Raw genomic sequence first — 27,642 nt, 5'->3', positions numbered from 1 at the left:
GGTGGGTGCCATGATTGGGTATAAAAGTAGCTTCCATGAAATGCTAAGTAATTCACAAACAAGGATGGGGCAAGGGTCACAAATTTGTAAGCAAATTGTCGAACAGTTTTGGAACAACATTTCTCAACGAGCTATTGCAAGGAATTTAGGGATTTTACCATCTACGGTCCGTAAAATCATCAAAAGGTTCAGAGAATCTGCAGAAATCACTGCACGTAAGCGAGGATATTACGGACCTTTGATCCCTCAGGCGGTACTGCATCAAAAAGCGACATCAGTGTGTAATGGATATCACCACATGGGCTTAGGAACACTTCATAAAACCACTGTCAGTAACTACAGTTGGTCGCTACATCTGTAAGTGCTAGTTAAAACTATACTATGCAAAGCGAATGTCATTTATCAACAACACCGAGGAACGACGCCGGCTTCTCTGGGCCCGAGGTCATCGAAGATGGACTGATGCAAAGTGGAAAAGTCTTCTGTGGTCTGACGAGTCCACATTTAAAATTATACTTGGAAACTGTGGAGGTGGTGTCCTCCGGAACAAAGAGGAAAATAATCATCCGGATTGTTATAGGCGCAAAGTTCAAAAGCCAGCATCTGTGACGGTATGGGGGTGCATTAGTGCCCAAGGCATGGGTAACTTACACATCTGTGAAGGCACCATTAATGCTGAATGGTCCATACAGGTTTTGGAGCAACATATGTTGTCATCCAAGCAACATTATCATGGATGCCCTTGCCTTTTTCAGCAAAACAATGCCAAGCCACATGTTACAACAGCGTGGTTTCGTAGTAAAAGAGTGCGGGTACTTTCCTGGCCCGCCTGCAGTCCAGACATGTCTCCCATCGGAACTGCGTGGCGCATTATGAAGCGTAAAATACGACAAGAAGACCACGGACTGTTGAGCAACTTAAGCTGTTAAATCAAGCAAGAATGGTAAAGAATTCCACTTTCAAAGCTTCAACAATTAGTTTCCTCAGTTCCCAAATGTTTATTGAGTGTTGTTAAACGAAAATGTGATGTAACACAGTGGTGAACATGCCCTTTCCCAACTACTTTGGCACGTGTTGCAGCCATGAAATTCTAAGTTAATTATTATTTGCAAAAAAAAAAAAAAGTTCATGAGTTTGAACATCAAATATCTTGTCTTTGTAGTGCATTCAATTGAATATGGGTTGAAAAGGATTTGCAAATCATTGCATTCTGTTTATATTCACATCTAACACAATTTCCCATTTCATATGGAAACGGGGTTTGTATATATTATCAATTTTGTAAATACAAACCTTTTATATGTCTGGAAAGGGTGGTCCTAATGAGGTAGGAGTGTTTCGGAGGTCTCAGTAAGGTAACAAATACAAGAGTGAGGGAGTGAGTGAGTGAGTGTGCGTTCAAAGACACCAGTGATGTTTCCATGCAGGCGGTGCTCAGTCGCACCTTTCCCTCAGCTTGGCTAACTGGCTAACAAGCCCTCATGTTGCCATTCCACCTGCTTCTTCTTTAGTGGTGTTTGCCTACCGAACACACGCAGTCATCCGGGTGATACTTTCTGTTTTTAAATCTCTTGGGAATCTTCCGGGTTTTTTTTTTTTTATTGGAGTGATTTCGGGTTTCGTTTGGTACTAGCTGGGCAGCTGGGCAGCTGGGCAGCTGGACTCCCCCTCTTCCGCCAACTTTGCACTCAAAATCAAGTAAGTCGCCTTGTCTGCTTCTTGTCCAATTTTGATAGGCGCCAGGTGATTAGACACAGGTGCCATCCATTGGTGCTAATGACCGATGTAACATTACGCCTTCTTCGTCGCTTGACGAGCTCAACAGAGCAGGTGGTTCGAATTTAAGTAACCGGGGTTTATTTCAAAGTACTGAAAATAACCGTGGAAGTGACTCCGTTTTAAAGGCGAAATTAACACGCTGTTATCCTTTTAGTGAACGTCCGTGACGTATTAACCGTGCCACTTAAGTGCGCGAGTTTTGTTCTATTGTTGTTATTGTTGTGTTTGCTGTTGTTGTTTTTGTCTCTCTGTCTAATCCCCTTCTTATCCCCCCCTCTGTCTTCCTTTTTTCCCTCTTTCTATCCCCTCCTGCTCCAGCCCGGCTGCACCAAATGATAATATAAATACATTTAACAAAGTCAAATTTAAATAAGCAACAAGAGAAGTATCCTGCACTTCTCTTTTGTAAAGTAAATCTGAACAGCGGCTTCACGGTGGGAGAGGGGTTAGTGCGTCTGCCTCACAATACGAAGGTCCTGCAGTCCTGGGTTCAAATCCAGGCTCGGGATCTTTCTGTGTGGAGTTTGCATGTCCTCCCCGTGAATGCGTGGGTTCCCTCCGGGTACTCCGGCTTCCAAAGACATGCACCTGGGGATAGGTTGATTGGCAACACTAAATTGGCCCTAATGTGAGAATGTGAGTGTGAATGTTGTCTGTCTATCTGTGTTGGCCCTGCGATGAGGTGGCGACTTGTCCAGGGTGTACCCCGCCTTCTGCCCGATTGTAGCTGAGATAGGCGCCAGCGCCCCCCGCGACCCCGAAAGGGAATAAGCGGTAGAAAATGGATGGATGGATGGAATCTGAACAGCCGATATGGGCATCTACATCAACTATATGATTTGCCTGAGAAGCTGGACAGGACAAAAAAAAAAGTGTGCAAGTTTTTTTTGGCACGCAGTTGACACATGGAATAAACCTTATAATCTAACTCAGTGGTTCTCAACCTTTTTTCAGTGCTGTACCACCTGTGAACATTTTTTTTTTAATTCAAGTACCCCCTAATCAGAGCAAAGCATTTTTGGTTGAAAAAAAGAGATGAAGTAAAATACAGCCCTGAGTCATCAGTTTATGATTTATTAAATTGTATAACAGTGCAAAATATTGCTCATTTGTAGTGGTCTTTATTGAACTTTTTGAAAAAAAAAGATATAAAAATAACTAAAAACTTGTTGAAAAAGTGAAAAGTGATTCAATTATAAATAAAGATTTCTATACATAGCATCATCAACTTAAAGTGCCCTCTTTGTGAAATATAATAGAGATCCATCTGGATTCATGAACTTAATTCTAAACATTTCTCCACAAAAAAAAGAAATCTTTAACATCAATATTTATGGAACATGTCCACAAAAAATCTATCTGTCAACACTGAATATTGCATTGTTATATTTTTTTTTTCACAGTTTATGAACTTTCATTCATATTTTGTTTAAGTATTATTCAATAAGTATATTTATAAAGGATTTCTGAATTGTTGCTATTTTTAGAATATTTTAAGTACCCCCAGGGGTACTGATCTAACTACCCAGTTTTTAATGCGCCCAAACTCATTTTAAGTTTGTCAAAATTCTTACACACTCACTGTTATTTTAATGGTTAGAATTACACGTATACATTTTTTTTTCATTTATTCATTTATTTCAGGCAGTGACATCAATTATATAGCCCTAAGTCACGAGTGTCTCAAAGCGCTGCACAAGCCACAGCGACATCCTCGGCTCAGATCCCACATTAGGGCAAGAAAAAAGTCAAACTAATGGGAGGACAATGAGAAACCTAGGAGACAAAAAAAAGTACAAGGTAGACAACATTAATAATATAAATTAATATAATGCAAAAGGTAATGTACAGTATGTAAGCATGGTGGCCCAGTTTTGCCTGAAAGGGAGTGGGAAGAAGATGATTTATTTAATTCCACCCCCAGTTCTCTATTAAGTTATTAATATATTGAGTTTCATGTTGTATCATGGTGGCATTACCACAGGTAACAATCATTATTGCACTACAACAATATTTTGTATCAACAATGTAGGAAGAATGAACATAACAATAGTAATGACAACATAGCAATAATGGAGCAGCATGGCGTAGTGGGTTGAGTGGCCGGCCAGAAACCTGAGGGTTGCAGGTTCACTTCCCACCTATTGACATCCAAAATATCGCTGCCGTTGTGTCCTTGGGCAGGACACTTCACTCTTTGCCCCCGGTGCCGCTCACACTGGTGAATGAATGTTGAATAAATGATAGGTGGTGGTCGGAGGGGCCGTAGGCGCAAACTAGCAGCCACGCTTCCGTCAGTCTACCCCAGGGCAGCTGTGGCTACTGATGTAGCTTACCACCACCAGGTGTGAATGAATGTGGAGTCCCACTTCTCTGTGAGCGCTTTGAGTGTTTAGAAAGGCGCGATATAAATCTAAGTTATTATTAATAATGGTAAGGAAACATTGAGCACATAGTACAACAGCAGGTCAAATTAAAGACCCTCATCTCTATATTTGAACCAGACCCGATGTTTTGTATAATAGTTTAAATATATATAAAATATATGTTTTGTATAATAGTTTAAATTGATTAATTAACAATAAATGTTTCAGTTTTAGTAGGCCAACCAACTGTTATGTTTTGCTTGGCGGGTACTGACTTTTTGTTTAATTTCTCTCCCTAGAATCCTGTGAGGTTATTGGTGTGAATGGGGTTGGAATGCTGCAGGATTATCATCCGACCTTTAATCAGAAGAGGCAAATGTGCAGCCAGACCACTAAACCGCATGCTTTCTGAACGCGTTGCTGCTCTAAAATGCCTTTGAGGCTAAAATGTCTACAATAAAGCATGTTGTCCTGAAGGACAATGAGCAGGATGCTGAAAGAAAGATGGACTGGGGTTACATTGAATGGATGGAAAATGAAGTTGCCCCATCAGGTGTGGTAAATGCAGAGACACAAACAGACGGCGGCGGGCCTTCTGAACACAAGGAGTGTCAAACCAGCAACCCGGTGATAATGCACATTGAACTTACACGGACACGCTCCAAATTGAGGCATTCACCCTTGCTTGATAATGATGGAATGGTAGCGCCTTTTTTCCAGTTTGACCGGCAGGCTCCCGGTCGCATCTCCACCTCTCCTACTTTGAGGAGGATTAGGAGCACCCGGCGTCCCGTGTTGGACTGCTGGGATCCTGCTGGGATGGGGAGCACACAGGAAGACCCCTCAAAACCAATCTCGTCATCACCTTTACACAGAGTAAAGTCTCCTCTTGCAATGAGCCCCCTCCTCTCCGATGGGGGAATCTGTCATGAACATCCGCCAATTTCATCCTTTGGCCCAGAGAGAACCAGATCACATAGATCAAAGACGTTTGACAATGGTACCGCTTCCATAAAGCCAGAATGTCGCAGTGCTCATCCTACGATTATGAAAGAGTTTGGATTTCCTGATGGTGAATTACAGGTGAGCAGTGGTGTTTTGTTTTCAAAACACCTTAGAATACAGACCAGTCCCTCATTTTTTATTAGTTATCTATTCCATAAGGTCAGACAAAAACTGAAATGTACATGAACCAAGGCAAATTTTTTGCATTATGTAAATCCAAATAATTTTATTCTAGACACCCAAAAATATTTACTCAAATCTAGGGCTGCAACAATTAATCAATTACATCAATTAGAAAACAGCTTTGATTTACATTTGATTGTTTTGATTAATTGTTCCATGAGTTTAAGTAAATACAATTTTAATAAAAAATTTAATAAATCCAGACCGCATGGTGTACCTGAAACTTTACATACCCAGACATAGTTTCAGCAGGGCAGCTGCAAAAGAGATGAATGGTGGTGTGTAGGTGCCAAGATCTGTGTAACGCCAAAAAGCAGATTGTTTATTTTTATTATTGCCATTTGCCACGTTATTAGTGCAATTTCAATGTTGATGATGTGCGTAATATATCAGAAAAAAAAGAATTAAGGTTATAGCAAGCATAAAATTCACTGTTTATTTCAACAATCTATTTTCTACCACATGTCCCTCTGAGGGTCGCCAGGGGGCAGAGGGATTGGAATCTATTCCAGCTCCACTTAGGCAGAAGTTAGGGTAAACCCCTGGACAAGTCCGTGGCCACTTCATTGCAGGGCCAACACAGAGACAGACCATTCACACCCACATTCACACACCACGGGCAATTTAGTGTTGCCAATCAACCTATCTCCAACCATTTTCCCTAAAGTACGCATTGAGTCTATAAAGTGTGCTTTATCCGATTTACGCAATATAAATAAACAAACTAATAGATTACTCGATTACCGAATTAACTGATAGCTGCAGCAGTACGCAAATCACATATAATGGAGAATAAGGATACTTTTTTAGTTTTAGTTTGTATGAGTTATGTATGTTGTCGGCTAATAGTTGCATCTATTCCGTCATGGGAATTCTTTCTGGAAGTGAAAACCAGTGGCGGTTAACCATGCCAAAATGGCTGTTGTACAACAAGCAGCACGTAAACTAAGTACAAAAGAGGCGTAAATCTTCCTGCAAAAAAAAGATACAAGCGGAAAGGAAATCAGTATCAAGAATAATTTTTTTAGGTTTTGCTCACATTTGCTTTCTTTTATTTCAACACGGTGAGTTGGTGCTTTTCAAAACACTTTTAGCAAACATGAAATACAAATAATACCAATATAATACTTAAATGAGAAATAATAACTGTTAAAAGTATATCAAACAGACCTTTAACAAAGTGATCACTTCAAACTCATGCATTCTTTGGCGAGCGTGAGCTGCAAAGGGTTGTTGTGTCTGGGGACGCACCGAGACAGACGTGTGTGTTGGGGAGGGATTATGTGTTTGAACTGGAGCAATTGTTAGCATAAGATTGGCAATAAAAGTTAAAAATTTGTTTTAGACCCTACATTGCATTATATTTCTTTAATTTGTCTTTACGTAAAAAACTCAAAAATTCAAGGAGTGGCGGCATTAACTGTCTGTGCGCCACAATTCAATCTATTAAGGAGAAACACTGATATATATTAATACTAATTAATAACATTTGTTTTTAAATGTATGTATAACATTTCTTTAGCCTTTTTAATAAAAAATATATGCATAATTACATATATTGTACCCCCACCACACCCTTAACCACACCCCCACTGCCACAGGTATATTGGCAATCTGGGGGAAACCCTGTAATTTATGTAAATAATAATGCGACGTCTGCCATTATGAAAATAAAAACCTGGGATGTAATTCTGATCATGTCATTGACAATGTAATTCTTGGACCAAAATGTAATTATTTTTTTGCCTAGTCACTTCCATGACTGCTGCTTCTGTGCTTACGTGCTGACCATCGTAGTAATTGCAATTCACCAAACTATATTAAAATACAATGTTGTAATAATAATATAATAAGATAAATATATATTTTTAAATTTTTAACATAGTCAAACGTTGAAAAAATGAAAATATATAAGTAAAAAAAAGTCAAGTAATTTTAAGTCAAAGTAAAGTCGAATATTTTAATCAGTGCTGGTCAAGTAAGTCCTCAAGTCTGTGACTAGACTCCAGTCAAGTCATGTGACTTGAGTCCTCCACCTGTGGTTGGGCCATACAATAATTAGAATGGCATTACAAAACCAAGGCAAACACATAGTGAACATAAACCAAATCATATAAAAAGTAGGGCGTACAAAGACCGAGCTACCATTAGATAGTATTTTTGTAATTGATACAGTAAGTAGCTTCTCATTTGTTAAACAACCATGTAGAAAAATGCATTGTGTGGTCATGAAAACATTCTTAATCTGTATTAGAAGGTGGGTAAATTATCGGCAAGTATAAACAGAAAACATTATGGAGATTTCTGGAAATACTCAAATCAAGTTAAAAACAGTCTATGCATTTATTAAAAAATGGAAGAACGGTGGGGAAACTTTGCACATTGGTCCGAATCTCCCGTCATTAACATAGGAAAAATGTACGCCAAAGAACTAAATATAACATTGGGGAAGGTTGTGGAAAAAATAGCGTGGGGATTATGTGCTGTAAACCAGTGTTTTCAACCACTGTGCCGCGGCACACTAGTGTGCCGTGAGATACAGTCTGGTGTGCCGTGGGAGATTATCTAATTTCACCTATTTGGGTTAAAAATATTTTTTGCAAACCAGTCATTGGAGTCTGCAAATGATGTGTTGTCGAGTGTCGGTGCTGTCTAGAGCTCGGCAGAGTAACCGTGTAATACTCTTTCATATCAGTAGGTGGCAACCAGTGCTCATTGCTTTGTAGATGTCGGAAACAGCGGGAGGCACTGTGAAGGTAAAATTGAGTCTAATGCTTAAATCAAAAATAAACAAACGGCGAGTGCCCTTAAGAAAAAGTAATTGAAGGCTATGCAGAATGAAACTAAAACTGAACTGACTTCAAAGTAAACAAAAACAGAATGCTGGTCGACAGCAAAGACTTAATGTGGAGCAAAGACGGTGTCCACAAAGTACATCCGAACATAACATGACAATCAAAAATGTCCTCACAAAGAACTATAAAAACAACTAAAATCTTCTTGATTGCAAAAACAAAGTAGATGCGGGAAATATCGCTCAAAGGAACACATGAAACTGCTACAGGAAAATACCAAAAAAAGAGAAAAAGCCATTAAGATACGAGCGCAAGACAAGAAGTACAACACTATACACAGGAAAACAGCAAAAAACTCCAAATAAGTCGGGGTGATGTGACAGGTGGTGACGGTCCACCTACTTTGAGACAAGAGCTATAGCGATGCATGCTTGGTTACGGTTTAAAGTCATACCCAACAATTGCAACGACGATTTTTTACTGTCAACTGAGTTTCGTTTTTTTAATGATGTCTGCTGGTGGTGTGCCTCTGGATTTTTTTCAATGCAAAAAATGTGCCTTGGCTCAAAAAAGGTTGAAAAATACTGCTGTAAACAAACCTGAAAATGGTCCAATTAAATATTAGTGTGACTTTTTTTGGTCAGGTAGTATGTAAACTGGATCTGGTGGCTGCTACTGCTGGTTAGTTAATGTTTTTTAAGGCATCATTTTTGCAGTTTGTACAACATTTCCATAACCACAGATGTTTTAGGTTAAATACCTTTTTTAAAAGAGCTTAATTATTTATACAAAATTTACATTACATTATTTATTACTATAAATCCGATATCAGCAGTTAACCATTACAATAATACCACATACAAATCACTGACACACAGGAGGATTAGGCAGCTATCCAGCAACTACTGAGCAGGTTTGGGATTTAAGTGGACTGTTTTAGGGTGAACAGGTGGAGTGGACTTGAACTTGGGGCCCTCCGGTCACTGAACACATTTCACCATGGAATAGTCAGGTGTGGATTTGAATCCACAGCCTGTAAATTAAATTGTTACACATTCCTTACTTGTGGAAGTCCTATGAGGCTCACTTTGCCTTGCCCCCTGTGGTGGTCATCCACAAAGCAGTCTTTTGACAGCCAATGAATCAGCAGTTACATGCACTGACAGCTCGGACCGAGCCCACTGCCTCGAGAGGCCTGGGAAGTGCTCTCCCTGGGTCCTCAATCGCGGCAGTCAGCAGTCACCCAATAAAGGAGGGGTCAGTGAGCGATGGAAGTGGATAATGGGAAATCTATTCATCAGCTACTGCTATTCAACTAAGCACATTCTCAATAGCGTGTCTGCATTCTCCTCAGATATCAGAGGCTTTTGAATTTGAGTGACCACTTAAAACACTTTCAAATTTGAATGTCTTTGAAAGTGATATAATACTGTTGTTTGCTATAAGAGTACTTTGCATTCTCTGTGGAATGCTGAGTATACTGTAAGACATATTAGGAACATGAGTATTGATCCTACCCTAGGTGGTTAGGTTTGTTAGTAGAATTAACAACTATTTGCAAATCCAATGATTGTAGAATTAACTCTATGCCAACAAAATGTTGTTAAAGGGCAAAGGAAGATCCCAGAATATCCAGGTTAAAGTCCTGGATATGTTTACCTTTGTCTGTAAAGGTTCTTATAAAATATGTTGCCAAAACCTGGTGTTTCCTATGCAATTATAAATGGTGTCCCCACCATTAATACATTTGGACTACCACAAATAAGTATTTTTTTTAAATTTTATTTTAGATTACTCTTTTTGGCTTTGCAGGAAGTTAAAGACCTAACGATAAACAGTATTCATGATTAAGTGTGGTAAAAGCCCCGACATTTAGTATTACAATTTGGTATCAAAGTCTTCGTAAAACTGTGATTGGTAACCACACTTTGATATGCTCACAGACTGGTGACACTGCTCATTTACTGAGCTTTCTTATCTGCTAACATGATTACAAGATACATTAACGGCTTTCACCTTTAGGAAAGTCCATATTGATCAATCTATATGGGAAAGAATATGACATGGATGTGTCTACAACAAAAAGTCAAATTAACTGTAAGTGAAGCGCACTCCACTGTTTTGCTTTTATCATTAAAAAACACATAAATAAAATATAAATAAACAAAGATAACGTGGCTCTGAAAGAAAAAACAAGAATAATATTTATTCTAGCAAGAAAGTATATTGTGCATCTATTTCATTGATTTGAAAACTCATTGACATTTTTTTTTTACAAGAGTGACCTGGCTAACATCCGACATCCCGACTCAATTAAAAATCTCCCGGATTTTGACATTTTTGTGGGGATATAAAATACTCAAGTTTGTCAATAAAATTCTAAAAATAATAACTTAATGTACATATTGTGTGAATGTGTCATATTAAGCTTGCAATCAGAACAGCATTGAAGATGTCCAAAATGTTTCAAATTCAGCAGTACCTGACAGTGTCCTGCCATTGTGGACACGTGCACGGTGTACACCTGGCTAGCATATTAGCCAAACAAACACATTAAATCCGTCCATGGATATGGACAAAGACACCATTAGAGCAAGAGGTGAGACAAAGTAGAATCACTTAGAACTTTGTCAGGTACATCACGCAGAAATATTAACTAGTTAGCCAGCATGCCAACTCAGGCACGCTAGGACAGTTGAATAGTAGTTTAAACTTACTTGCTAACATTTTTGTAGCAGAACACTGCATTGTGCATCTTTTACTTTAACACATGATCCTTAAAGGAACATACCTGTCATACAGAAGATCTATGACTCGAGTGATCTACTGGTTTACAAACACCAAATGTTTGCAACTATGTTGTAAGATTTAAATAAGAACAACAAAAATTGCAAAAATTTTGCAACAATCTATTATGTACTGAGAAAAATGTGAAATGTTGATACCACTAACACAAAGAGTTGTCTATGTAACAAAAACACATGAGCCATAGCCAATTAAGTAAATTAGGACATCCTTCCAAACCACCAATCCAAGTCCTGCAGATTAGAGTCCTATGGTACACTGCTAAACCGCTAGTTAATGTGTTTCTCAATGACAAAACTCAGGCTTACAGTATGCAGGAGGTAGCTATTTGATGTTCCAAAAGTGTTTTTATAGCTCTACTTTAGTAATGTAGTTTCACAAGACCTAGCATGAATAGAAAACTTTGCAATGACTGATTCATTGTCCTCTTTTTGCAGGAGAGGGACCATCGTCCTAACAGGTGAGTGTTTTCCATGCTGTCTGCAACAGCATCATCCAAATGCAACTTTTGATGGGAACTTGTTTCCATCTTAGGAATATTAAAATTAAAACACCCTCTCCCATCCACAATCTTGAATTATTTTTAATTTTTACAGTGAGCTGGCTCTATTATGACTGTTTTTATTCAGCTGCACAAAAACATAAGCCACCCCATCTTGTGCAAACACTTTGAAGGGCCTTGCTTTGTGTCACTGGGCACCCGTGATGCTACCTTTTTGTTTAAGGCCCCCAATTGTGAATTCATTGTCATTATTGTCTTTGTTAGTGAAGCACAGGCTTGGTAGGTTAAGTTTTGAGAGTCCCATGGTTATGTGTGGACTACACAAACCCCCATTAATGCTGTTGTCCCTTGCTGCCACCCACACCACTCCTAATGGGCGGCTGGGTTCTTCCCCTCGTTGGATAATTAGGCAGCTATTGTCCCTTTTAATTACACGCTGGCACTGCACCTCTTATAGTGGCCCAGCCCTGCAAAGCCATTGGTGGGGACATTTTTGTTTTTGTGCATCATTATTTCTCTTTTGAGCATAGAACAAAGCAGCCATTTTTTCAAGTGCCCTCAGTGGACACAGAGGAGGCTTTCTGAGTCGCCACAAAGCAACAGGATTGTCATTGTGAGAATACTTTGGAATGAAGAGTATGGATGCTCTGACCTGCTTTGCAAACAGCTTTCTGTGCCTTTCTTCCAGGCTCGTTATCTATGTGTCCACCTCAGGTGATGCTGCTCGCTCACTGTTATCTCTTGTAATGTTGACTCAGTATTCATTATCTGAAAGGATTGGTTTGCACTTTCACAGACAGTGAATACTCACTGTTCAAACGCCACTAATTCATCCTTGATTTCCGCCTGCAGCCATTTGTGTTTGCTTGACAGCTGAGCAGGCTCAATGCAGAAATGTAAACTACATAGGGAAGAAAAACTATCACTAGCCGTGGCAAATGGGAGGCAGTATTGTTCTCATTGCTTGTACTTCTGCTTGCATATAGATTATACTTTGAAAAACAAGAACTATAACACTTTTGATTGCCTCTGAGTTTGTAATATTTTAACTACTCCATTTAGTCCAAATATCCAAAACACACTTAAGTATAATGCAGTCTACTGTAGTTCTAAACCACTGCAAATAAACCCCACAGAATTGTTAATACTGTTTCTGTATTTCATCTAATTAGATTGTGCAAGTCAGTGCAAGCATTTGTCACATTCACACGTGCGTATACCGATTTTACCCTTTATTTCGCCTTTTGCTCCTGAAATAAACCCATTCAAATTTGATCAAATTAGAGTACACCTCGCCTTCCGCCCGATTGTAGCTGAGATAGGCACCAGCGCCCCAAAGGGAATGAGCGGTAGAAAAATGGATGGATGGATGGATGGATAGAGTAAGATTTTCGCCAATCTATAAGACATGCACCTGGGGATAGGTTGATTGGCAACATTAAATTGGCCCTAGTGTGTGAATGTGAGTGTGAATATTGTATGTCTCTCTGTGTTGGCCCTGTGATGAGGTGGCGACTTGTCCAGGGCGTACCCCGCCTACCGCCCGAATGCAGCTGAGATAGGCTCCAGCACCCCCCGCGACCCCGAAAGGGAAAAGCGGTAAAAAATGGATGGATAGATGTATAACATGTTTGACATGAACTTAAACCATAACCAAATGAACAAGTAATTGACGCTGAAGTGTCACTGATTACTCTGTGGGTTCTGACAGCTGTATGTGTGTCCCTCCTCCTGCTTAATGCACAGGGGAGTGGGGCTGTAGCTGTAGCGGGGCTGTTTGTGAGCTCTAAGTCTTTGAATATGGAATATAAAACGTTTTATTTGGAGGAACTGGTCAGTAAAAGACAATGTCTTTTACTGACCAGAGGTAACACAAACCAGTGAAATATCAAAAAGAGCTGCCGTTTGTGCCTACAAACTAGCGCTGCTAGACTGCTAAGCTAACAAAAACAGCTAAAGCTAAAAGCCGAGCATGGACTCGCTGACGTCACACGCCATCCTCATCAGTACCAAAAATTTTAAATCAAGCCATGGTGGAGCTATTTCTTTATGTCAACGGATATTTACATTTATGAGTTAGTTTATGGGCCAAACTATATTGGGATATGAGGTATGGTCCATATTACCCAGCCCGACACTCATGTTCGCGACAGTGCTAGTCAAGTTTAGGGAGGATTTCTGTTTTTAAATGAGCATTGCAGTAGTAGTGTTGTTATGTGTGAGTGTTTGTTGTTTGAGCGTTAATGAAATTGTGATATTTAAGACATTTAATTTTGCTCCTATTTTTTTTTCTGTGCTACAAAATTGTTCTGTGCTACTAATTTACTAGTGAAAAGGCTGAGCATACAGCCCTGCAAGAGGTCATAATGTTTTGGCCAGTTGGAGCAAACTTTGTGTTTTCCCCTTGTTAAACAGAGTACTGCACGCATTGATGTAATGATGTGTTTATAGTTCATTAGTATTTTATTATTACCTGCTCTCATCAGTTCTATACCCATGTTTCTCTGATTTTTTTGTCAAATAAAACCTTTCAGCTTTAGGAAGTGAAGACACAGAAAGCTGACCAGGGTCACTGACCAACCGTCATTACATGCCAGGGATTTAAAAGTGAACCTTTACCTCTTCAAAAACCATCTCATCCACTTGCACTTTTCTCCTGCTGCCATCGAATGATACAGTCGATAGATTAATAAATCTCATCCCTTTTTTTTTCTTTTTTTTTTTAGCAGAAGTTAGTTTTCAACAGAGTTAGTGTTTAGCAACTCCAGGTCTGCACTATATACTGTACATCTAGGGAAAGGGTGTCAAACAATAGCACAGTATTCAGTATTCATGTTATCCAATATATTCTTTCATAACCAAGTCCATATTGGGCAAGTTTGCTTACAACTTCCTGTAAATTGAGTTTGTTAGATTTTTTTCAATGGCAACAGTTCTTCAGATAATATTAACTGAGTCGAGAGTGTAACTGAATGACATACAGTATGTTATAATGATATGATCATGTTTACTCTCTTCTGTAATCCAAGCATAGAATATGTTGTTAAAACACTTGAAAACAGTAGTTTGAATCTAGCTCCAGGCTAAAAGCCACACCTGTAATGTTCAAGCCACAGACTTGCTTTTGTGAGTCTGAAAATAGAGCCAGAGGAGTGCAATGTGTGAGAAATGTAGAGTTAAATCAGCACCTCCCTTTCAAAAAGCCAATCATGTGGCACATTTTATTTTTCTCGCTATATCTGGTCATGCGTTGTAAATTACTGCACATTTCTGATTGTTAATAATCTGCATTTCATCTATAACAAACGATAAATTTAATTTTGTATTTCCTCCTGTTGTGCAATAAGTATTTTCTCAATGCAAACAGCATTGTGTAAATGTGACATAACTAATCCAAACGTATTTTAAAGCACTGATTTTTGTGTGTGCTATTTAAATAGGGGAATACTTTTTAAAAATAATTTTCTGTCTACTGCAGTCTACAGGAAAGAAGGCGGAGCTCTGTAGTGGTCAGCTTGCCTGGGTTGGATGTTTCGCCAGGTGACTTGTTTGTATCCAATGGAGCGGCTGATATGTTAAACAACTCTAACTTCTCTGGTGTGTTGTTTCACTCTATTATTACAGTTCCACTACACAGCTATCACTCATTAAACCATTTTGCAATTTCTCAAAACATTGTTTTGGTGTTTTGTTTATTGTTAGTTATTATTCTAATTCATATATGTTTTATTTTTGTTATTAGACACAAAGAAGTCAAAGTGGCCTTTCTCAAGGCGTAGCACGGTGGGTTTTAGTCCTTTAGTGAAGCTGTTGTCTATGGACTGTGTGCTTGTAGTTTGTGTGATGTTCATATTTATACAACTCTCCATCCCTTTTCCTCACACAAAGTTTGCAGTTTGTAGAAACGCCAATTGCAACACTTTTTGATTCGTTTAGATTTTGAGCATGCATGAGTAGGCCAGAATGTGCACGCCATGCCACATTTTTTATTTCATAAACACACAATGATGCCAAATAGTTTCCAATTTGTGTCTTTTACGTTTCAGACTAAAGGGAAGTCTCAAAACGGCACGGTGTCAGATATTGAAAAATATCTCACCACAGCACAAATTCAGGACTGGAGAAACTGTGACCTTCATAAGTATAAGGTGAGAAATGGTTGCTGTCAGCAGCACACAAAGCACCACACTATTTGTTGTGTAAATATATTTGACAGTGCTGAGTGATTTTCAAATCATGCAATATTTTAGTCCGCACTACTAATACATCCAAATTTCAAATCCAAATATAATCTGTGTTAATCCTGCTACTCTGATACAACAAATTGCAATAGAACCTGACTTTCTAGACTGTAACCACTTATCACATAAGCAAAACCACACACTATGTATGCTTGGGTATATCAGCAGTGGGAGGAACATCACATAATTTACATGCACTGCACAAGCTAGCTGTCATCTGTGGCTTTCTCAATGTTTTTTTTCAATGAGGTGTATACTCTGGTGATTTTTGGGCAGGACTACTCCCTAGCAGAGTTCTTGCAGGACCAGTCCTCCCAGTGGAGCTGCACCTCTGACTCTATGGCTTCCAAGAGACAAGAGGCCATCTGGGAGCTCTTCACCAGCGAGTGTGTTTACTTCCTGGATCAGCTTATGGTTCTCAAAGAGGTGATTCTCTCCGCACAATGCCTTTTAATACATTCACAAAAAGGACCACAAACAAAAAGACCAAATCCAAACGAAACCAAACACCTGTTTCTTTGTTCTTTACATCTTTGTTCTGAACTTCTTTTTTTGTCTGTGCTTTAGAGTTCCGTATTTAAAAAAAAAAAAAAAAAAAAAAAAAAAAAAAAGCGTGCAACAAGATACTGCCAATTGTCAGTCTGACTCTTTTGTTGCACACAGGTGTTTTTGGCAACACTCTCAAACCTTCAGATGAGGAAGTGCTTGGCTGATATTGACTCCTGGGGACTGTTTGCAAATCTCAGTGAGCTTTGCTTGGTGAGCATTAATGCAAACACAGCAAGCGGGACTTATAACTTTGCACATAACTCGAACACATTCTAACAAACATCACTGTAGTATCAGAGTCTTTTGTGCAGCAAGTTTTAGTCATCAAACTAGGCAAGAATTAGGTAAGAGTAAATTGTTGTAGTAATAAATAAATGTAGAAAATATATAAATACTGATTTTCCTCCGTGCAGAAACAACACATAGGACATAAAGAGATGCCAGTACACAGCAACTAACACATTAACATGTTACACACCCTTGGGTGGAGGTAATATAGATTATAGTTTGATTGACTTGTGTGCATTTTTTAATAACTGATAGTGACTTCTTTTGAGTAATGTTTTGTTGCGCCTTCCAAGTATTATTGTCACATGTCTTTTTGTTATGTAGCATATGGTCATATTGCTTTCTAGTGACACTGGACACAAGTTTTTTTTCACTGCAGGTGAGCTTTGGTTTCTTGAGTGACCTCTTGCGTGCTATGAAGAACCCGTTGGACATCAACGGTAGTGGCGGGTCCACTTTGGTGCAACTACTGAGCAAAGTAAGTGTGAATTGGCAACTCCACAGTCACTTGTTGACTTTCAAATAGATCAAATCAGGAGTGTCCAAACTACGGCCTGTGGGCCAAAGTGCGGCCCGCTGGAGTTTTTCCAATGCAGCCCGTGTGACATCACAAGTTTAACAAGAAGATTGGCCGCGGCGTGTTTTTGCCTAAATGTTTTCCCCTGTAGACTACATCAGAGTGATAATGCCACTTTCTTGTGGGCTTAGTTAGAATCGATAGTCAATGACCATGACTCTTATTTGACAGTGGCTTGAGCACAGCATCAATACAGATGACCCAATCCAAACAACTTTCCCCACTCATGGTGTAAATTAACTATAACCAACAAATAAAGTCAACACACGGTCATACATAACACACCACCTGCTCATTGAACTTTGTGGACAATACAAAACATGTTTATGTAATTTAAAACTACACATATATAAATCCATTACAGTGCATGTTGGGTGATATTCAAAACACTCTCCCCCCACTTCCCCATGTTTGGCACATTTTAGCTGCCTGGTATTTCTGATTAATTACAAAACTTTAAAGACGTCGCCAGGGAAGTAAACAAAGTAAGAGTCGAAATTTCATATTTTCTCAATAAGTCAATGTTTTATCGTTTATACTTCATAGTGCTTTGTCGTTAGGGTCTGATGTAGGGGGGGTTGTTAAAGTTGAAGTATTTGAATAATGTTGTTGTTCAGTCTGATATAGTTAATCAATGCAAACTGAAGTGTTATTTTGGTCAGAAAGATTGTTGATACGTCCCAACGCTCTGCTGTGTGGCAAAGAAAAACATCTTAAATGTGTATTTGTATGTATGTCTGTGTGTGTTGCTTGCGCAGTTGCGCATCCGTACAACAGCATATTTGCAATTACCCTCAAAAATGTGGCTTTACCGTAAGGCTGGGCGATATTGGCTTTTTTTAATATTGCGATATTTTTATGCCATATTGCGATATATATATTACGATATTTTGCCTTGGCTTTGAATGAACACCTGATGCATATAATCACAGCAGTATGATGACTCTGTGTCTACATTAAAACTTTCTTCATACTGCATTAATATATGCTACTTTTAAACTTTTAATCACGACTAAGTCAATTGACCAAAACTGTATTTATTAAATACTCTTGTGTGTTTGTGTGTGTGTGTGTGTGTGTGTGTGTGTGTGTGTGTGTGTGTGTGTGTATATATATATATATACATACATAAATAAATATACGTGTATATATATGTATATATATATATATATACTGTATATTATTTTTTTGAATTTTTTTTTATTGTTACATGCTTTCGGCTCCCAGCCACATTTTTTAAGCAAAATTAGTCCTCCCGAGTCAGAGAGTTTGGACACCCTTGGATTAAAGCATGAATGTGCGTCATATGTTCTAATGACCAATAAAACGTGCTTAAGAGTGTGGCAAACAAATAAATATTGGCATTGAGTCGTAAATGAAAGGGAGGAGGATTGCAAGATGATTTGAATCAAACACATGACTCACAATGTTATGAGAACCTTGAAGCTATTGAAGCCACATGTTTTCACTTTTGGACGAGTTAATGGGCTGTCAGTGCGTGTCAGTGCAGACAGACAATACCTCAGCAATACAGGGAGGGACTGAGAACCGTTTTGCGTGTGAACAACAAGAATCATTACGTGAAACAAACTGCTGGCATGGAGAAAGCTTCAAATGAAACACATTTGATAACGAGTCGAGAACAGTGGTCACCAACCTAAGGCATGTGTGCCACAACTGGCACCTATACTTTTTATGTTTTGGATTTATGTTATTGCAAAGAATTACCCACTTAATTCATGTATAATTAATTAGTCTAATTAAATCCAAAAAAGCTGTATGAAAGATTTTTGTATAAGTTGTACATGGTAGTATTATTTTTTTACTTTTACAGCATACTATAGCGCAGAACAACACCAAGGCCGAATACCTGGGCCCCCATGTACAAAAAGCTGTGTTGCTTTCTTACTAAATATGAATGTAAGATCACGTCCACAAAATTCAGATGTGTGAAAGTATTCGCACGCACACATTAGATCACATTTCTTTGTTACATCGTGATCTACTTGGAATCCTCCACAGACGTATTTTTGGCTTGGCATTCCCAGATCAGGGCCAGACCATGCCTCCATATCATATTGAACGATTGCTTGGATTCAAAATGACTTCACGTCCGGTTCTTTTAATACGCGTTGTAGTCAAGCCAGTATCTGTTCTCAATGGGTACTAGGTGCCATTTAGCCTTCCTCAAAGAAAAATGCCCTATGCTTGCATTGTTTTCGTCTGTACGATCGTTCAAATGGTGAAGAGGATAAACCTTTAATTAAAAGGTAATTAAAAAGGTTTACAATTTTTCCGAAATGACAAGAATGAAGCGAAGTTAAATCATGAAATGCAACCTTACCAAGCAAAAACAATGCATGATTTATCCGGAAGAGTCCAATTTCCTTGAACCAGTCACACACAAAGAAGTTGTAGACCTTAATGGTTTTCCAAGTTTCCATCTGTTTTATCATGTAGAATGAAATTAAGAGCACATTAGTTCGATATGTCTGGGAACACGACCAACGTATAGTCTTTGATATCACTTGACAAATCTTTTTTTGATAAAGTATAGGGAACTATTCCATTGCATAGTAAAATGTTTTGCTTGTATCTGCTTTTTGCAAGAAGATTTAAGCCTCTTTTGTACTCAGAAAGTTTACGCACTGCTTAATGTGTGTATGTATATATATATATATATATATATATATGTATGTATATCAATCAATCAATGTTTACTTATATAGCCCTAAATCACTAGTGTCTCAAAGGGCTGCACAAACCACATCCTCGGTAGGCCCACGAAAGCAATGGATGTCGGGCCGGTCTAATATGATACTGTGAAAGTTCAATCCATATTGGATCCAATACAGTCGCGAGAGTCCAGTCCAAAGAGGATCCAACACAGCAGCGACAGTCCCGCTCACAGCGGAGCCAGTAGGAAACCATCCCAAGCGGAGGCGGATCAGCAGCGCAGAGATGTCCCCAGCCGATACACAGGCAAGCAGTACATGGCCACTGGATCGGACCGGACCCCCTCCAAAAGGGAGAGTGGGACATAGGAGAAAAAGAAAAGAAACGGCATATCAACTGGTCTAAAAAGGGAGTCTATTTAAAGGCTAGAGTATACAAATGAGTTTTAATGTGAGACTTAAATGCTTCTACTGAGGTGGCATCTCGAACTGTTACCGGGAGGGCATTCCAGAGTACTGGAGCCCGAAATGAAAACGCTGTATAGCCCGCAGACTTTTTTTGGGCTTTGGGAATCACTAATAAGCCGGAGTCCTTTGAACGCAGATTTCTTGCCGGGACTGTGGTACAATACAATCGGCAAGATAGGATGGAGCTAGACCGTGTAGCATTTTATACGTAAGTAGTAAAACCTTAAAAGTCACATCTTAAGTGCACAGGAAGCCAGTGCAGGTGAGCCAGTACAGGCGTAATGTGAACAAACTTTCTTGTTCTTGTCAAAAGTCTAGCAGCCGCATTTTGTACCAACTGTAATCTTTTAATTCTAGACATGGGGAGACCCGAAAATAATACGTTACAGTAGTCGAGGCGAGACGTAACAAACGCATGGATAATGATCTCAGCGTCTTTAGTGGACAGAATGGAGCGAATTTTAGCGATATTACGGAGATGAAAGAAGGCCGTTTTAGTAACGCTTTTAATGTGTGACTCAAAGGAGAGAGTTGAGTTGAAGATAACACCCAGATTCTTTACCGTGTCGCCTTGTTTAATTGTTTGGTTGTCAAATGTTAGAGTTGTATTATTAAATAGAGGTCGGTGTCTAGCAGGACCGATAATCAGCATTTCCGTTTTTCTAGCGTTGAGTTGCAAAAAGTTAGCGGACATCCATTGTTTAATTTCATTAAGACACGCCTCCAGCTGACTACAATCCGGCGTGTTGGTCAGCTTTAGGGGCATGTAGAGTTGGGTGTCATCAGCATAACAGTGAAAGCTAACTCCGTATTTGCGTATGATGTCACCTAGCGGCAGCATGTAGATGCTGAAGAGTGCAGGGCCAAGGACCGAACCCTGGGGAACTCCACACGTTACCTTAACGTAGTCCGAGGTAACATTGTTATGGGAGACGCACTGCATCCTATCAGTAAGATAAGAGTTAAACCAAGACAGGGCTAAGTCTGACATACCAATTCGTGTTTTGATACGTTCTAATAAAATATTAGGATCGACGGTATCGAAAGCAGCGCTCAGATCGAGGAGCAGCAACACAGATGACGCATCAGAATCCATCGTTAGCAATAGATCATTAGTCATTTTTGCGAGGGCTGTATATATATATATATATATATATATATATATATATATATATATATACACACACACACACACTGGTTTTCCTGAAAGAAGTCACTTGATGGAATACCAGCAATAGCCATGTGCACTTTTTGACCAATCACAAGTGTTTCAAGCTAACCGCACAGCGACTGTCAACCAGGCATTACTGTGTCTCCGAGAACTGAACACAGGCGGAAATAAAATAAAAATAAAAAAAGTAGAAATTGTTCAAATGTCTTTGATGCGCACGTCAATTAGTCTAGGGAGTAAAAGTTGTCACTTTTTATGTGAACTGTTACCCAGGCATCAATTGTGTGTCGCTAAAGTATCCACAGCCTGTAGAAATGTATGTACGCCAGTTATGAAGTTGCCATGAGCCAGCGCACATTTCCAAGTCTACATTTTTTTTTTCTTTCAACTTGTCACTTTTGTTGGGAAAATAGGGCGTGCGGCAAATTGTTTTATGCGTGCGCAAGTTTTGTACATGAAGCCCCTGTCCTGTTGATGGAGTATTTCTGCTGGTCAGAGTTTTTATTCTGAGATACATGATGAATAGCAAAATTCTAAATTCATTATCCAGAACCACACCAAAATGCAAGTAGCAATTTGTGAGTTGAAATGCGAAAAACATTATTCTTCTCTGCAATTGTCAGCAGAGCTCACGTATTGAGCTTAAACATTAATACTCTGCTTTTAATTGATTTTGTTTACAGAATGAAGAAGATTTATGTTAGTTTTCATCAGACCCAGTCTATTTGTGTCAGAGTGACATTGTTCATTTAGTTGATCTGCAGTGTACTATCTGAGGTTCTGTTATCTGTTGGCAGGCTTTTCAGGAGAGCATATGCCACTGCCTGCAGAAGTACTGCCTCAACTACTCTACAGCTTTGATTTATCTGGACAGCCTGAAGCCCAGAGAGGACTTTGGATCTTATGTCAAGGTACACAAAGGCGCTTACACTGTGTGTTCATCACACCTTGCACCTTTTTTATGCTATGTATTTTTTTTATACCTTATGCACCTTGATTAGAAAGCCAGTACACATTGCTGTCATTATTGTAAGAAACCTGTTCTCAAACCCTTGTTTTTGCCATTCATTGTCTCTTTTTACGCATCCTTTTGCTAACCTCTGCCACCTACCTGTCTGTCTAGTGGTGTGAACGACATGAGCAGTGTCGCCGGCTACAACTGCGCGACTTACTGGTGGCACCGTTGCAGAGGCTTACCCGGTACCCGCTGCTACTACGGAACATCGCAAGACGGTTTCAGACAGAGGAGAAAGGAAGGGATGATGTGCAGGCTGTAGCGGAACAAGTAGACATGTCTATATGTGAGTACTTCCTACATATTCTTCAACAAAAAAAAACTTGGCATTCAGCCACATGCACGTTGTTGTAAGGCTGACAAGGTGAACATTCCACTGTGTCTCTGGTGTCGTATCACAGCTATTTTGCTCAGCTGATCTTGGCCAGAGGGCTTTTTCATCTTCTCTACACCAGGATTTTTTTCCACAACTTTGCCCACACCTCTTTCTTGTACAAAAAAAAAAGCCATAAGCTCATTGGACAAGAACCATAAATCATTAAGAGGCTGATTACATACTTTTCTGCAGCCATTAAAGAGGTGGGGCAGATATGCTTAGGTTTGGTGACGAGGCGTGTATTTATTGTAAAAGCAGTTTGTGATAATCTATCAGCACAGTGTCACACCTGTTTCTGGCAGACAACTACCCCAATCCAACATGTTGGCACACAGTGACATGAACAAAGTACAGGTTAACACCTCAAGCTGAAACAGACCAATACAGGATGGTGTTTAGCCTCCGATTAGAATAATGTATCCACACTGTAATAATGGAGATAAAACTAATCTGTTCTAGGGCCAAGACTAATAAAGTAAAGCACCAATTTATCCAAGAAACATGTATGAAACATCCACAGTTAAGTGTTGTGTTAAAGGTAGCAAAACAAATAATGTAATGTAATATTAATAATATATCTAATTTTTACAGTATGCTGTGTGCCAGAAATGCACTTTGATTTTAACCAACAACAGTGTCAGGTCAACACTAAAAATATTTGGTGCCACCTGTTTGCCCTCATAAAAGCATCACTAAGGACTTTGTAATGTAACTTGTTACAACGTTGCAAGGTAGGTGGCGTAAAGCATCGTAACTGGTTATAACACACCTGATAGCACTTGGACTCCTAGAGTATAAGAAGACGTAGCCGAAGGATTGATGTTGCCAACCTGGGGACTCTTTTAGCGAGCATTCAGACCCCACTTGTTACACTTTTTCATAAAAGCAACTAGCAACAAATTTAGTGAATGACATGAAAAGAATGTATTTCTCTTAACAAGCAGCGTAAAGTACTGTAGGGAATTCCCGCAACTTAAAGCGCACACAGACGGCAGTGTCTTGTTTGCGACATAAATTTAAATTCTAAACATTTGTTTGACTTTTTATGCTTTTTCCTAATTTTTTGTCTCTCTAACAATATTATTCCACTCTCCGACAGCAAATAAGAAAAGTTTCGTAAAAAACTCATAAACGTTTTAAAGTGGAACTGCAGTTTTTTGGGAAAGTTGCCTATCATTCACAATCCCTGTGTAAGACGAGAACACGTTTTTTTTTCCTATGCCAACAAAGGAGTCAATGGGAGTCGCTCTTTTCCACCCAAAAGCCGATCTGAAAAGCATCCAAAAACCTTCATTAAGGTTTTATATACACGCTGTAACTATTTATATAATGCAGTAACATTAATTTCAAAGACATACAGTATCACAACGTTGGCTTTTTCCTTTAACAACACTGACTACAACTCATGGTAGACTTGGTGAGAGACAACAAAAATAACAGAACTAATGCTTTGGGCCTGATTTACTAAGCCCCTAGCTGCAGCGTGTTCAAACAATAATACAGCGTGTACTGTTAGTGGCCGTATTGCGAGTGATGTACTAAAACTGTGTGCACAATTGAAAAGTGGTGCAGACCGCCTGATTTAAATTAGTATTTTGTTGTGTACTATACATACGAGGCATCACCGTGGATACACCTGATCATTTACCTAACTTCTGCTAGGTTTTCAAACATGCGGGAAACATGTATCACTTTTATGGGCATTTTAGAAGAAGTCGGCCTCGGCAAGTGCATCTACATTGAACATTGAAACCACTTTTTTTCCTTTTTTTGCGCTGTAAAGGTGGCTTCATGAGAGAGGCTCCACAATTGAGCTCAAGACACCAAAAAATGCATCCTTAAAGAAGTTTTATTCTATGTGAAAACAAACGCCATTAAAAAAACCCACAAAGTACACAAACGCATCAATAGAATTTGTTTTATCAGCCTCTTGAATCGCCGTGCATGCAGTATGAAATGAGGTTGCAATCACTTTCTAATATAGTAAAACAGGTTGCCTCTACTAAATAATTGTTTGGATTGTCTCCTCCCAGTATTGCGGGCATTTTCATAATCAGCATTTTTTGTGTATATTAATGAAGACAAAGACTCAAAATGGATTGCACGCCTTTTTCTGCTCACTTAACAGACGCAATCCACTTTGCACATGTTTAGTATATCAGCTTTGCGTGTGTTATCAAGTTTGCACATGTTTTAATACACACAGAACTTTAATTAGGCCTTTACTGTGCAATATCTGCTCTTACTGAGATGACGACTGTTGGGATGTTCATATCTTCCCGTTTAGTTGAAGAATTAATCGTAATCCTCGCGAAGGGTTAAAAAAAATCTGGGTGTAAATGAGCGTTTTGTGTCTTTCTCGCCATCTCTGAGTCTAAATTGGTTGTCAAAATTTCCCACATCCTTCTACTATCCAGGTGAGAGGCATGATTTATACAATCTAAAATTAACACTCACCATCTCAGAGTCGAGAGGGCAGCTCACCAGCTTATGATGTAAATATAGATGCATGCGCTAGTTACTTCTCTAAGATCAATGTGCCACTAAAAGTATGTCCTTAACATTAGTGCTTATAATAACAATATCCCCAATACTTGGTTAATATTCAGGTCACGACATATAAATGAAGTATTGTTGGCGCTTTTTTGCAAGTTTTTTGTAGGTTTTATGGGCGTTGTAGAGGCAAAGACGTCATGACTCCCATTAGCTCAATTGTTTGCTAACTTTGCTAGCGTTTTTTACGAGTTAGAATTAATTTTAAAAAGACCTGTTCTTGTCTTACATAGGGATTTTGCATAATAGGCAAAATTCCACATAAAAGTGCTGTTCCCTTTTAAGAAAAAGCTAAAGGTGGTTGTTTTTTTTAATGCTTGAACTTATGTCTAAAAAAATTTGCAATAGTGTCATGTGACGTGGTGCAACTTTGAAAGTGGATATTTACTTAGAACTGTTCAAATTCTAAATGTTATGTCTTCATTGCTGTTTGATTTTAGAAGTCTAACTCTGACAATTATTTGACTTGATACAAATGTTCTACTTTGTTTAATGTTTACTGACATTGCACCATGTCAGAGCAACAGTGAACTAACAATTAAATAGTAACGTTGTCTTGTCTTCAAGGTGACCTGGAAGGAAAGGTAAAGTGGTTAGACAACTATCAGAAAGTCAAACAGCTGAGAGACGCTCTGGTGTGGCTTCCTGTGTGGGAGCGAGACAAACGAGCCATTATCCCAGAGGTTAGTAAAAAAAAAAAAACCTAATAAACATTGAATGTTCAAAAGTCATTTTGATACAGATTCAGAAATTGATGTTATCTTTACGATTCCGAATCCATTTTCAATTATGCGACTTGCTTCCTTATTGGTTTGTTGCATGAGAAGCATTTATTTCACATTGACACTTAAAGGGGAACTGCACTTTTTGGGGAATTTTGCCTATCATTCAAAATCCCTACGTACAAACCCCAAAACCAATGAAGTGTAGGGAATTTAGGGATTTCACCATCTACGTTCTGTAATATCATCAAAAGGTTCAGAGAATCTGGAGAAATCATTGCACGTAAGCGATGATATAACGGACCTATGTTCCCTCAGGCGGTATTGCATCAAAAAGTGACATCAGTGTATAAAGCCCACATGGGCTTAGGAACACTTCAGAAAACCACTGTCAGTAACTACATTTTGTCACTACATCTGTAAGTGCAAGTTAAAACTCTACTATGCCAAGTGAAAGCCATTTATCAACAGCACCCAGAAACACTGCCGGCTTCGCTGGGTCGAGCTCATCTAAGATGGACTGATGCAAAGTGGAAAAGTGTTCTGTGGTCACATGAGTCCAAATTTCAAATTGTTTTTGGAAATTGTGGACGTCGTGTCATCCAAACCAAAGAGGAAAAGAACCATCCGAATTGTTTGAGGTGGAAACTTCAAAAGCCAGCATCTGTAACGGTGTGGGGGTGTATTAGACCCCCAAGGCACGGGTAATTTACATTAATGCTGAAAGGTACATACAGGTTTTGGAGCCATCCAAACAACGTTATCATAGACGTCCCTGCTTTTTTCGGCAAGACAATGCCAAGCCACATGTTACAAGAGTATGGCTTAATAATAAAAGAATGCAAGTACTAGAGTGGCCGACCTGTAGTCCAGACCTGTCTCCCATTGAAAATGTGTGGCGGAAAATACCACAGGGAGACCCCGGACTGTTGAACAAATTAAGCTGTATATCAAGCAGGAAAGGGAAAGAATTCCACCTGAAAAGCTTTAAAAATTGGTCTCCTCAGTTCCCAAACGTTTACTGGGTGATGGTAAGGCGAAAGGCCATGTAACACAGTGGTAAAAATGCTCCTGTGCCAACTTTTTTGCAATGTGTTGCTGCCATTAAATTCTAAGTTAATGATTATTTGCAAAAAAAAATGTTTCTCAGTTCTAACATTAAAAATTTTGACTTTGCAATCCATTCAATTGAATGTAAGTTGAAAAGGATTTGCAAATCATTGTATTCTGTTTTTATTTACGAATTACACAACGTGCCAACTTCACTGGTTTTGGGTTTTGTAAGAAAAGAACACACGTCTTTCTTTTTAGTATGCATTATAATTTGTAATATATGGAAAATATGAGGTGGCTAACAATGCAACTAATGACTCACCTATTGGCCTGTAAAGGCCTCTCAAAAACATTCAAAACGTGCCAACAATAATCCATTTACATCTCGTGACCTGCAAATTATCCAAGTATTATTGATATTGTTATTATAAGCGCTAACACAGAGGAACTACTTATAACGGTCCATTAATGACATATGCAGGTATTGACATATTGAGCCAGTGAGCTGCTGCATCCCCT

General features: G+C 38.9%; 1 protein-coding gene across 3 annotated transcripts in view; it reads left to right on the top strand.

Moving 5' to 3' along the window:
* The first annotated feature begins 1,378 nt into the window (after nt 1-1,378).
* Nucleotides 1,379-27,642, top strand: part of plekhg7 (pleckstrin homology domain containing, family G (with RhoGef domain) member 7) — a 41,764-nt gene continuing 15,500 nt past the window's right edge. For 2 of the 3 annotated variants that reach the window (XM_061917513.1, XM_061917515.1), the window contains exons 1-12: nt 1,379-1,698; nt 4,445-5,228; nt 11,371-11,393; nt 14,914-15,032; nt 15,178-15,218; nt 15,482-15,583; nt 15,953-16,102; nt 16,340-16,435; nt 16,893-16,991; nt 22,202-22,315; nt 22,528-22,705; nt 25,916-26,031. In XM_061917513.1, coding sequence (XP_061773497.1) covers nt 4,593-5,228; nt 11,371-11,393; nt 14,914-15,032; nt 15,178-15,218; nt 15,482-15,583; nt 15,953-16,102; nt 16,340-16,435; nt 16,893-16,991; nt 22,202-22,315; nt 22,528-22,705; nt 25,916-26,031 — 1,674 coding nt within the window. In that variant the 5' untranslated portion in view covers nt 1,379-1,698; nt 4,445-4,592. The remainder of the gene's footprint in view (nt 1,699-4,444; nt 5,229-11,370; nt 11,394-14,913; nt 15,033-15,177; nt 15,219-15,481; nt 15,584-15,952; nt 16,103-16,339; nt 16,436-16,892; nt 16,992-22,201; nt 22,316-22,527; nt 22,706-25,915; nt 26,032-27,642) is intronic. The other variant, XM_061917514.1, reaches the window with a different exon arrangement.

The sequence above is a fragment of the Nerophis ophidion genome, linkage group LG12, assembly GCF_033978795.1.
Source record: "Nerophis ophidion isolate RoL-2023_Sa linkage group LG12, RoL_Noph_v1.0, whole genome shotgun sequence".
Lineage (NCBI taxonomy): Eukaryota > Metazoa > Chordata > Actinopteri > Syngnathiformes > Syngnathidae > Nerophis > Nerophis ophidion.
Note: the sequence above shows the minus strand (reverse complement) of the source record. Positions and strands in the feature narration are given on the sequence as shown.